The sequence below is a fragment of the Myodes glareolus genome, chromosome 8, assembly GCF_982192425.1.
Source record: "Myodes glareolus chromosome 8, mMyoGla1.1, whole genome shotgun sequence".
NCBI lineage: Eukaryota > Metazoa > Chordata > Mammalia > Rodentia > Cricetidae > Myodes > Myodes glareolus.
Genome location: NC_142033.1, coordinates 71,761,773 through 71,774,216, shown reverse-complemented (window position 1 = coordinate 71,774,216; position 12,444 = coordinate 71,761,773). Strand labels below are relative to the sequence as shown.

Genomic DNA, 12,444 nt, shown 5'->3' with positions numbered 1-12,444 from the left:
CCTTCACGGTGGGGAAGTCAATGCAGCAGGAGCTTGGAGCATCTGGTCACATCAGATCCACAATTAGTAAACACGAAGGGGGGAATGCATGCTAGTACTCAGCACTTCTTCTCCAGTTTGTGTCCTTTTTATTTAAATTGAATGTTTCTTGTTATTTCATTTATCGTATTGTGAGCATGGGTCCTGCTATTCATATGGCATAGCACCTAGGAACTCCACAGCCTTCTGCGATTCTTCTGTCTTCTTCACCTGCTCTGGGAAAAGCCTGCTGAAAACTAGCCACCCCTCCCAGTCGGGCTGAGGGATGTTCAGAGGCCTGCTTTTTGACCTGAGCCCCTTCTGGGGGTCACCCCACCCACAGCATGGCTGTTGGACTTTGGTGGCTGCCATGGAACCCTGGGCAGAGAGGGCAGAGGGTGGAGCTAAGGGGTGACCTGAAGTGGGCTCGCCACGACCAAGCAGATCACTTGGGTGGCAGAGCCCTGAGATAAACTAACCAAGTAGTGTGTTTGAGCTTACTTGAGCCCAAACCCTACTTCCAAAATTCTCATGATTCAAACCCAGAACCCTCAGGGACTTCTTTCTGAGGTAGGTAAGGGTCCTGCAACCACTTCGGCCAACACCCAAACTGGCTACTCAGAGGTCATGGGTGATGTGATCTGTGTGGGTTTGTTTCAGGGCTCTGCCTAAAAGATGACCTACTATGGAAAATGCATCGAGATTGTAATAGAGCAACTTGACAAATTTAAGCCTGAGAAGGACAATCCCGAGCAGTTCCTGGAGACGGCAGCTTCCTCCTTACAACAGGTAGGGTCAGGTAGCCACTGGGGCTTCTTGGGAGTTTCATGTGTCACCTGACATGTCACTTTCCAGCAAACAGCATGAGATCCATTCCTTCCTGTGGGGAGAAGTATGAGACAGGCACTCTATCAAAAGACTGGTGGTCCTTGTGTAGGCACCCCTTTGCCATGAGAGGGCTCCCCGCGTCTAGAATGCACGTCGGACCTGGCTCTACCCAGAGCTACAAAACTCCCATGGTGCATTATGAGAAGCAGCCCCAGTCCCCACACAGAGAAAGCTGTGACCGTGTGGACAGCATCAGTGGGGGAAGTAAGGACTTGCTTATGGGCACAGTTCGTAATGGGTTGTGCTCAGCCAATGAGGACTCCGGGAGAGAGTCTGGGCCCTGCTAAGTGCCTTGGACCCTAAGTGCCTCCACCTGGTGCTTGTCCACCTCCCTTAGGCCCCAGTTCAATCTTTGAGCTTTGCTACAACATGCTTGCGACTGGGGAAAATTTACAGAACGTTACTCTCAAGGTTCTGGAAGTAGAGACATCCAGGATAGAAATAGCAGTGCATCCCTCTGCAGAAGGTAAGAGAGAGGAAGACAGGGATAGCGTGTCACTGGAATGTCCAACTGAGCCTGTCACAATGGCAGCTATACTTCCAAGTCAGTTTTGGGTGGTTAACTCTCCAAAGCACACCCTCCCCCAGCAGACTTGCCACCCTCTCTATTGGCAGCTCCAGACTCTGCCCCAATTGTCATATACACTCCAGCACTGCAATCTTCTGATTGGTTCTCTGGACATTGCCCTGAGTCCCCTTCCCCACCCACAGAGGCTCTGACTTCTCTTTGTCAGGGTACTCAGAAGTCACCCCACCTGCTGATTGCTCCAGCACAGACCTCTTTCCCCAACCTTAGACTCTCGTATCCAATGGTAAAGAGCACAAATGTCTAAGTAGCGCCGTCTAGAGGATATACGTCCTCTTGGTTCCCGTGAGTATCCACAAAGAGCTTAGTCATCAAGCCCTGCCTGGCCCAGGTGAGGCATGCACTGCCCCCACACCCACCTCAGCCCTGGTCTAGCCATCATCGTATTCACTGCCAAAGCTCCCTCTCGCCTCTCTTCCTGCTCTCCCCACAGATGTGACACAGTAGTTATCCTCCCTGTAGAGTCTCTAGGCTCCACTGGGCCCTCCTCATTCTCCCACCCATCCTCGCATCCCCTCCACTGGCCATACTGCCTTCCTGGTGCTTTTTGAACAGTCTCTTTGTTCCTCCCACTATCCCTGCCACTCCCGCTATCGCCACCCACTTATAACACCCAGCATACTCCCTGGGCTGCTAAATCATTCAGGGCCTTGATAAAAGAAGGGCCCTTTCTTTCAAGCGAGCCAGAGGGAAGTCGTTGTCATTACTCGTTGGTGACCATTACAGAGAACTGAGTTTTAGTTCTCATAATTGGTTTGAGACACTTTTTTCATTAACAACAAATAGATTTAACTGTAAATGAGTCCTAGTTGTCACTTGGAAAATCACAAAGTCGTGACCATCTGTGTGCCTTTTCCATGGGAAGCCTAGCACTCTGATGCAACCCAGCAAGTTGGCAACAGTGGATGGAGCTGACATACCCAGGAAGCTGAGCTCCATCTCAAGCGGAGAAGCAACTCCTGCTTCAGATGTTGGTCCTTCCAGGTTCTGTCAAAGTCCCTCTGAAGTCAAGATGGATGGGGGCCTGGGCACTGACCCAGTTTAACAACACACTTTCATCTCCAGCTGCCAGAAACTTTCTGGAATATACTGACCGCCAGGCCAAGGCTGGAGATGCCACCTGCCAGAAAGCTACACAACCCCTAGACCACTAAGCAGAGGCTGACAGAAGGCTTCAGGCCAGAGCATGTGGTGGGCAGACTGCCTAAGTGCGTGGTGCCCTAGACTCTTCTTAGTGTGGACATATCCTTATTTGGAGACTCTTTCTAAGTAGATGAAACTAGGTTATAGCTGGCTGTGCAGAGTGTGGATCCAACTGCAGTAGCCTGGGAATACCTGGGTCAACTTGGCTGGGCCTCGGGGAGAGCGCAGGAGTAAAGGGATCCCATCCACTCAAGTGTGAAGTCCCCTGGCAGCTCTGGCGGCCTAGCCTGTGGCTTCTGTCTCGACTCCTAATCAGTTACCAACGCTTTGGAGTAAGCATAAAGTCATTGATGCATTGATCGAGGGCTGAGTTTTATTGGTGGACTCTGGTGGGGTCAGTCCCTGGGTACCACCTTGGCTTTCCCTGTGTTCAGAAGCCTCTTGCCTGGCTATACTTAAGTACTCGGGGAATCCACCTGGGACTAGGGACGAAGGAGAGGGCAACATGGGCTCCATAGGCATGGTAGGTAGCCAAGCAGTGAGGAAAAGTCTGACTTTGAGGAGCAACAGATTCCTGGAAGTGGGATAGGGCTTCCTGGGCAGAGGGACCTACCAAGATGAGACCCCAGGAGCACAAGGCTCTTACCTATGACTGAGAGTGGGTAGACAGGAAGTCCAACAAGGCCTGTGTGCTATTCAGACCTGGCTATTCAGCTTATATAGCTGGTCCATGGGGGAGGTTGGCTGTAAGCAGGGAAAGGTCAGAGCAGAGCCCAGACTGTAGACAAGTGGGAAAGAGCATAAAAGATCCTGCAGGGCAGGACTAACAGGAAAAGCATAGGCAGCTGGGTAGCTCTGGGGCAAGCAGCCAGAAGAGTAAGGGAGAAGTTAATGGGGCTTGTACAAGAGTTTAGGTGAGAGATAGCTCGGTGGTTAAGAGCACTGGCTGCTCTTCCAGAGGACCCAAATTCAATTATCAGCACCACATGGCAGGTCACAACCGTCTATAACTTCAGTTCCAGGAGATCTGATGCCTTTTTCTGGCCTCCATAGGCACTGCTTACATGTACATGGTGTACCAAAGACATACATGCAAACAAAACACACTTACACCTAAAGTAAAAATTAAAAAAAAAAATAGCTGGGTGGTGGTGGCGCACACCTTTAATTCCAGCACTTGGGAAGGCAGAGACAGGCGGATCTCTATGAGTACAAAATCAACCTGGTGTACAGAGTGAGTTCCAGGACAGCCAAGACTACACAGAGAAACCCTGTTTTTGAAAAATCAAAAAGGAAAGGAAAGGAAAGGAAAGGAAGGAAGGAAGGAAGGAAGGAAGGAAGGAAGGAAGGAAGGAAGGAAGGAAGGAAGGAAAAAATTATACAGAAAATGTTACACAAGAAATGTGTCCCACATTAATATTTATTAAAATATCCAGTGTTTTCCATGGCTCAAAACCGTTTTCAATAAAAGTCTCCCTCAATGCCGTCCCAGGACTGAAGCAGAGAGTAGCATTTGGTTCTCTCTAAGGACTTTCCAGGAAGGTTGGCTTGCATCTAGTAAATAATAAGTAAAAATTATGTAAAAGTACATATAAGTGAGAATCCATTGCACATAGTAATATAAAAGTTTCGCTATAGTGTGAAGGTGATTTCCACATCAAATTTCATGCTGAAGCTGAATTCCTCAGGACCACAGTGTTTGAAGATGATGTCATGAGAGATGATTCAGTCCCTGGGGGTGAAGCCCTCAAGAGTGAATGTGTCTCCCCAAGTGAGTTCTTGCCCTGACCTTAGCAAGAGAGTAGGTTTTTACAAAGCAAGGCTAGCTCTTGTGTTTAATTTCTGCACATACCTGGTGCCCTTCTCTTCTCTGTCATATATGGAACAGCATGAAGCCCTTACTGGAAGCCATGCAGGAGCTGGCACCATTCTCTTGGACTCCAGGAGCTGTGAGAAACTTTGAAGAGTGGGTATGATAGTTAGCCTTCACCATCAACCTTCCTGGATTTGGAGTCAGCTGGGAAACAGAGCTCTAACGCCTCTAGGTATCCGGACCGAAGGCAGATAGATCAAGGAGGGCAAGAAGAGAATCAGAAAGGGCACTTGGGCTATCAGGCCAAGGCCAGAGCGCTGGGAACGGGGGTCAGTCTCAGGAGGCCACCGGCAGAGCCCTTAGTGAACATATGCTTGACTCCAAGTGGAGAGGCCAAGCAGACAGCCAGGTAGAGGGTTCTGGAATGCAGGGAGAGTGCAGGCTGGTGATGGGGACATTTCAGGGCCAGCATATTCTCAACATGAAGTTGGACCAGGTAACCTGGGAGTACTTGTGAATCATGGAGAAACAAGCCCAAGATGTTCCTGTATGGAAAAGTTGAGATGCCAGGAAGAGTAGCCCCAGAGCTGAGAACAATGGTAGCCAGTGGAAATATTGTAGCCAGATGTGTTCCAAAAGGAACCTGGGAAACAGGCTGGGACTCCAGCTAGAACCTTGTGCTGAGAGTCTTGGGAAGGGTGGAGAAGCAGGGGCTGGCTTCCCGGTTCCTCCAGGGCTGTCCCTGCAGGGAACCTCTCCTGGCATTGCTGCCACCATAATGTTGGACTCTAGTGTCCAACCCGAGAAGGAGTCACCCCCAGAGACCACCTCATACACCACAGCCGATGCAAAAGCATGAGGATTTTATTAATTCTGTCATGACAGGGTCCCCCAGCATTCGGGAAGCTGAGAGACCCCGACTAGCTGGTACAGTCTACTTTTAAAGGAGAAGGCCCCATAGAAACAAGAGGGGTTGTTCCTTGACCATTATGATTGGCTTATTCGAAAAGGGCTAATACCAATAATTGACTGGAGAACTATTGTCAGATCAGATGAGGTAAGAGGTCATTTTGACCCCGTTTCCCAGGGGACTGAGTCAAAACATACGTGTATGGGTAATTGTTCAGGAACTGAGTACGTGCATGTGTAGCTGTTAGGTCCTTGGTTCCCAGGGGAGGAGGGGAAGCACTGAGGCACAGAGACTGAGAGGGTTTGGAATTGTTAGAAATGGCTTCAGAATTGTCTAAAATCTTACAATAACAGGCTCATCTTAGTGCTGTAGGTATCAGGGAAGCAAAGGTAAGGTAGTGTCCCTTTGCACATTCCATTTTTTTTTTTTTTTTTGCTAGTGTTCTATTAGCAAACGGGCTCAAGAAAACCTTTTCAGGCTTCTTCCGGTGCTGGGAAGCAAGGGCAGTACCAGAAATGACACTCACAGGGAAACTGAGTCATGACTTGGGATGTGTCCTGGGTCTGTAGACTCTTCTATTACCCTGTTATTCTTTTAAGATTAAAAAAAAATTAGCTGGGTGGTGGTGGCACAGACCTTTAATCCCAACACTCGGGAGGCAGAGGCAGGAGGATCTCTGTGAGTTCAAGACCAGCCTAGTCTATAAGAGTTAGTTCCAGGACAGGCTCCATAGCTACAGAGAAACCCTGTCTCAAAAAACAAAACAAAACAAAAAAAATGAGTCAGATGGTAGTGGCATACACCTTTAATCCCAGCACTTGAGAGGCTGAAGCAGGCAGATGGACAGCCTTGTCTACATAGTGAATTCCAGGACATCCAAGGTAACACAGAGAAACCCTGTCTTGGAGGGAGGAGAAAAAACAACCCTTAAAATAGGGCTGGGCTGGCAAGATGCCTTGGTGAGTGAAGGTGCTTATAGTTGTCAAACCCGATGACCTGAGGCTGACACCCATGACACACATGGTGGAAGAAGAGAGTCAATTCCTAAGTTGTCTTCTGACCTCCACATGTATGCCTTGCCATGTATGCCTACACACAGGAGTGCACGTGCATACAAAATAATTTTTACATGTAATTTAAAAACTAAAAACATTGAAATACCCGTGTTTATTGGTAGAGGTGTGTGTGTCTCAGGTAGAGTGCACTTCTAATCTCTAGCGCTGCAAAATAATTAGTAAAAGAGATACTTTTTCTTAAATGGTGCTGTGGAAACTCAGAGGGTTTTTTGTTATTATTGTTGGTTTTGTTTTTGTTGTTATTTTTGAGACAAGCTTTCTCTGACCGTCCTGGAACTCACTCTGTGGACCAGGCTGGCCTCAAACTCAGAGATCCGCCTACCTCTGCCTCCTGAGTGCTGGAATTAAAGGCGTGCACCACCACGCCCGGATGCTGTAAGGCTTTTTGATGCGGCCTTTCTGGAAAGTACTTTGATAGAGGCAGGATCTGTTAAAAGGGGTAGCCAGCTGGGGGAAAGCTCACTAATTCTGAAGTTATTAGAGAAGTGTGGGTGTAGAGAAGCAGAGAGGAGTGGCAGATACATTCTGCGGCCATCAAAGTCGTAGCCCGTGGGGTCTGCCATGGTGGCGCTCTTTTGTCATCCCCGTATAAATCTTAGCATGACATCATTTTAATGGCTGCACCATACTGGTATGAAGGATGGAGCAATGATGCTTGACCCATTGGTTGCCTGCTGCTGGACCCTTGTTCCTGTTTTCAGTGCTGCTTAGACCTCTTCCCCGGTGAGGGCACATGAACATTTTTTGTGTTCTGGGAGGCTTCCTTAAGTACCCTGAAGCACACTTACTCTGTTAAAGGGTCACAAAAATAAAGCTCTCAAAACCTGTTTTCCAAATTGCTTTTCCAGAAAGGCTCAGCAGCAAGTGTCTCACCAAGTTCCTCAGCGGTGTGCTGGTTCGAGCAGATATACTCATTTTCCTTCTCCATCAAAACATAATTACTTTTCAAACCTTAATTTAAAAACATTAATTACTTTATAAAATAATTAGCATGTGTCACACACAGGTCATATTATCATTTAGGTCTGAATTGTCCCCTGAAAGGTTCCTGTGTTGAAGGTCTTGCTCCAGTGCAGTGTTTGGAGATGGGGCAGTTGGGAAGTAGTTGGATCCTGAGGGCTCTGATTTTGTCAATGGACAGCTTCATTGATAGCATTTTTCAGAGCCGATGGGAACCTGAGGAAACAGGTCACTTGAAAGGGTGCCTTGGAGGTTATATCCCCACCTCCAGCCTTCTCTGCTTCCTGCCACCATGAGATGATGAACAGCTTCCCTCTAATCTGGAACCAGCTACCTGTGGACTACAGCCTCTGAAACCATGAGTCAAATTAATCTTTTCTACCTAGAAACTGTTTTTTTTAAGTTTATTTCCATTTATGTACATTGGTGTTTTTGCCTGCAGGTGTGTCTGTGTGAGAGTGTCAGTTATTGGAGTTACAAATAGTTGTGAGCTGTATGTGGGTGCTGGGATTTGAACCCAGGTTCCCTGGAAGAGCAATCAGTGCCCTTAACTTCTGAGTCATCTCTCCAGGCCCCTGTAAACTGTTTTTGTTAGATTTATTTTAATCACAGTGATAGAAAGTCTTGACACTGGTCACAAAACCAAATTGTTTGAAAGTGTAAGTGAGAAAGGTCAGCCCTACCCTACCCTGCCTGAATAGCTCCCTCCCCAAAGGAGACAGAATTCAGAATCAATATCTCTATCTATCTGTCTGTCTGTCTGTATGATGTATGTATCTCTCAATCTTTCTCTCTCTATTTCTCTCTCTATTTCTCTCTCTATTTCTCTCTCTCTCTCTCTCTCTCTCTCTCTCTCTCTCTCTCTCTCTCTGTCCCCCCTATCAGGACAGGGTCTTCCTAATATACCTGGATTTCAGGTAGACCAGATGGATTTGAACCCCACCTGCCTCTATTCCAAGTGCCTTGATTAAAAGATATGCAACACTATGCTTTGGCTAAAGGACCATAATTCTTACTGCTGCCTAGGAGCGCCCATCCTGCTTTTTATTCTGGATAAGCTCTCACAGATTTCCCTTGATCATGCAGCATTCTTTTGGATCATGTTTTATGTCTTCATTTGAAAACTGTTAAATGAATTTCTTTTAATTCCTAGTGGTAAAATGCACATGACATAAATTTTGACCATTTTAACTATTTTCAAGTGACACAAAGCACACTCGCAGGACTGTGTAGCCATCACTTCCATGCATCTCCATAACCCTCTAACTTCCTGACCTGAAACTCTATCCCCATGAAACAGTAGCTGCCTGAATCCCCATACCCTCCCTTGTCATTTGCTGGCCCTTCTTTTTATCTCTATGGATTCGCCTATCCTCATATAGAAGAATATTTTCACAATGCTTGTCCTTCTGTGTCTTTGTCTTTGCACCCACTTTGTCCTCATTCACCCTAGGGGTCCTGACATTGTGGGGTCCAGTCATTGTGGTCATTGCCCACTGCTCTAGGAGAGCTAAACTAACTGGCCACTTGGGAGTGTCTATCCCCTACCTTTGGCCTTGACCTCATGGTCCTTGAGGGCTCACTACTGGCTTTCTTTTCCAGACTCTGAGCCCCCAGAAGCTTGGCTTTGTTTTGGAGATTCTGTCTGGCTGCCTGGAATACCGGAAGTTACTGACCATCGTGGTGGATGCCTTCTATGTACGGGATGGTCGGCACTGCCTGTTGGCCGACTACAGCCTCTTTGAGGGTGCGTATATTCACTATCCACATGTCTGTGAGGCCCAGGCCTGCTGCCCACTCCAGACAGGGACTAGAGAGTAAATTAGCCACAGACCTTGACAGGTTGACTTGAAAGAGGCCAACAAGTAGGCAAGTTTCTGGACACAGAAGGCGGCTCCACATGCCTCTGCTGCTTTCTCTCACTTGGTTCTCAGGTGCCCATAAGGATGTGGCTCAGGCTAGATATATTTTATTATTTCTATATTTTCTCATGTGGAAACTGAAACTGGGTCTTGAGAGCAGATGTGCAGCTCTGTCTGCCCCCCAGCCACTTATCTGGAAGAAAATGCCTGGAGGGTAGGTTGAGCCAAATGACCCTGAGGGTAGATTGGGCCAAATGACGTACCTCTTGTGGTTTGTTTGTGACCCTAACCCTGATACCTGTGGAGAGACGAGGCATGTGGTAGTCTGGATCATCCAGGGAAAAATTAAATATGAGAGCCACCTCTGACCACTGTCCACATTCACAGAACATGGTGACTATTGTGAGCAGGGGCTGGTGCTACCATAGGGTAGAGAGAGGTAGCCTTAGAACCTGCACTACCATAGGGTAGAGAGAGGTAGCCTTAGAACCTGCTAAGGCTGTTGGCCTTGATGCTGGCCAGGAGGTAGAGAGCTGAGGGCTAAGCACACTGATAGGTTGAGACAGGTAGCTGGTGTCAGACACAAAACTAGGCTGACCCTCATTGGCTCAGAGACAGAACCACAGCCTCATCAGAGAAGCTTCCATCCCCAAAGGCTCAGAATGACTCAGCTCACAAAATCGACAAAACTGAAGATGATATCACTTTTGCTCAGAGAAATTCTGGGATTTCTGAGAATTAACCAAATGCAGAGTAATGTGTGTGGAAGCCAAAAGCCCCAAGTGGCTAGTTCTACAATCACTGTACATGAAGTGGTAGTTGCCATATGGGCCTGTCCTTGTGTGCTCTGACAGAGTAAGGGGCCTGTAAGACTCTCAGCAGCTGCAGAATTCTCCTAGGTCACACACAGAGCCCCTCTGCAGGGCAGCTGGGCACTCCTCACACCAAGCTCTCTCCCCAGTAATATGCTACCTGGCCATGTTCCAGCTGGATGAGCTTGGCTTCCAGCTCTTCTGCAGCATCATCAAGTCCCAGCCTGTGCGCAAGACTTGCAAGGTGAGCACCACTGCCCCCAACACAGTACTGCAGTTGAGGTTACCAACCAGGAAGGCAAGAATCTAGGGCCAGATGTGCATCTGATCGACCCCACTTTTCATCCTCTTGCTAGAGAAACAGACAGGTTCATCTTTTCTCTGCTTAATACCATCTGACAGCCCTGTATAGTACAATGCTCTCTGTCTCTGATTATCTGGTTGGTTTATGAAGGACTGGCATTCCTACCTGCACATACACCATGATGGATAAGCAATTAGAATTATCTTAAGCAAGGGCTTCGTTTTTATGACAAGGAATTTAAAATTGATGGCATCTTCTTAGTGATGCTTTGGGACTGCTCTGGCCAGTTCTGCACTTGGCATGATCTGTACTTGGCTCAGGCTTTGCTGCCTTGTGCTGGAATCCATAAGGACTATTGAGCAAACATCCACCTTGCCTCCTACACTCCAAGGTCACACACAGAGACCCTGGCTCTGGGCAAGGACTGAGAAGATGAGAGGCCACAGAGGTAAGTGATAAAAGTGGTCAGGCTGCCTGCCAAGTGGGGAACTGTGGAAAGCTCTGGAACCGTGTTTCTTGGTTCTCAATCTTCCTAATGCTGCAACCCTTTTTTTTTCATTACTACTTTATAACTGTAATTTTGCTACTGTTATGAATTGTAATGTAAATATTTGATATGCAAGATGGTCTTAGGTGACCCTCGACCCCACGCCCAAAGGAGTCATGACCCCCAGGTTGAGAAATGCTGCTCTAGAAGGAGGCCTTGGTGACCTCTGTTTGCAATAGGGTTGCAGGCCACAAGTAATTGATCCTCACAAGAGATAGGTGAGGATGAAGCTGATGAGGACAGGAGTCACACTGGGAGGCCATAGTGACCAGTGGCTCTGCATGCTTATAGCCTTGTTCACCATTGTCCTCTCAACTGGCCGCGTACTTCCGGGGTCACTTCCCAAATACATTTCCTGCTTCCCAGTACCAGCTGTGTTTCTTGTGTCACTGCAGAGCTCTCCTGGGCTCTGATGTGGTCCCAGGATCCTGCAAACAGGATAATGGCATCAATGTAGTCCCAAAGCCATTGACTGTCCCTTCTGATTGTTTTGGAGACTGCCTCAGTCTCAGGGCTGAGATCAGACACCCGCTGTGAATGGTTAGATGACAGCCCACCTTCCCAGGTCTGAGACTTTCCCAGCCCTAGCCCTGCAGTGCTATAGTGACAAGGTTACAGGGACAAAAAATGACATTACTACATTCCCAGCATTAGATATCCCACAGAACTGGGGCAGGGTAGGAGGCAGGCAGCCCTCCGTGTGCCCCTGTAGCCTCTTACCCAGGAGTGGAGCAAGGGGCCTTCCGGGCCTGGAAGCTGGATAAATGTCCACCTGCAGTATGTGTGACACCTGAATGTCACAGCCTGTTGTGGCCCTTATGAGGAGTGCTGGGGCTTCAGCCGGTGGTGTCTGAGCCACAGCCGAGGTGATCAGGGACTTTCTACCTCAGTTCCTCAGGTTCTTCTTTAACCCCTTGAACTTGTGCTCATGGATCAAGGACGAGTGGAGCCTCATCTACGAAACATCCCATGTGAAGGAGAACTGGATTGACCCTCTGATGAGGTGGGTCAGCTGTGGCAGAAAATTGGGTCTCTGAAAATTGTCTGGTGCCCACGCCAGGGGTCTCTGGGGGTGGGGGGTGGGGCTCCTCATTCCCTGCCTGCTCATGGAAGCTGTGTGAGAGGCCAGATCATGGTCCAGGTCAGCGTGAGAGGCCAGAGATGCAATGAATCTACCTACCACAGCCGGTGGCAAGGACAGCAGAATGCAGTATGGATCTCCTAGATTCCTTCCTTCTGATAGGACTGGAGAAGCCTCATGTCTTCCTGGGGACAGGCAGATAGGCTGGACCCAAGTAGACCGTCTATGTGCTAGCTCTGTGTAGGAGGCTTTGCCCCATAGTGGGGTTCCTCAGAGCTACTCCTTTGCCAGGAGAGCTCTCCTGTCCCAAATGATCCCCACTGTTAGCAGTTAGGACAAACTCCTCAAAATGAGGGGACAGCTGTGTGCTATTTCCACACTTACCACAGCCCTCTCTGGGACCAGCCTCAGCACAGGCCTACAGCTGCTTCCCCACACCTACCT

The 12,444-nt window shown here is 48.4% G+C and overlaps 1 protein-coding gene and 1 long non-coding RNA gene across 2 annotated transcripts in view; one reads left to right on the top strand and one right to left on the bottom strand.

Annotated features, from left to right (window-relative positions):
- The window catches only part of Cfap99 (cilia and flagella associated protein 99), a 43,211-nt gene that overhangs the window by 7,277 nt on the left and 23,490 nt on the right, over positions 1–12,444 (top strand). The window contains exons 2-5 of the mRNA XM_087909111.1: positions 679–807; positions 8,997–9,141; positions 10,218–10,312; positions 11,810–11,922. Of these exons, the coding sequence (XP_087765237.1) occupies positions 694–807; positions 8,997–9,141; positions 10,218–10,312; positions 11,810–11,922 (467 nt within the window). The 5' untranslated portion in view covers positions 679–693. The remainder of the gene's footprint in view (positions 1–678; positions 808–8,996; positions 9,142–10,217; positions 10,313–11,809; positions 11,923–12,444) is intronic.
- On the bottom strand, positions 4,066–5,639 carry LOC146893892 (uncharacterized). The gene is made up of 3 exons (XR_015002572.2): positions 4,960–5,639; positions 4,488–4,592; positions 4,066–4,189 (listed from the first exon to the last, which is right to left on the bottom strand). It is a non-coding gene; the product is annotated as an uncharacterized LOC146893892 (long non-coding RNA).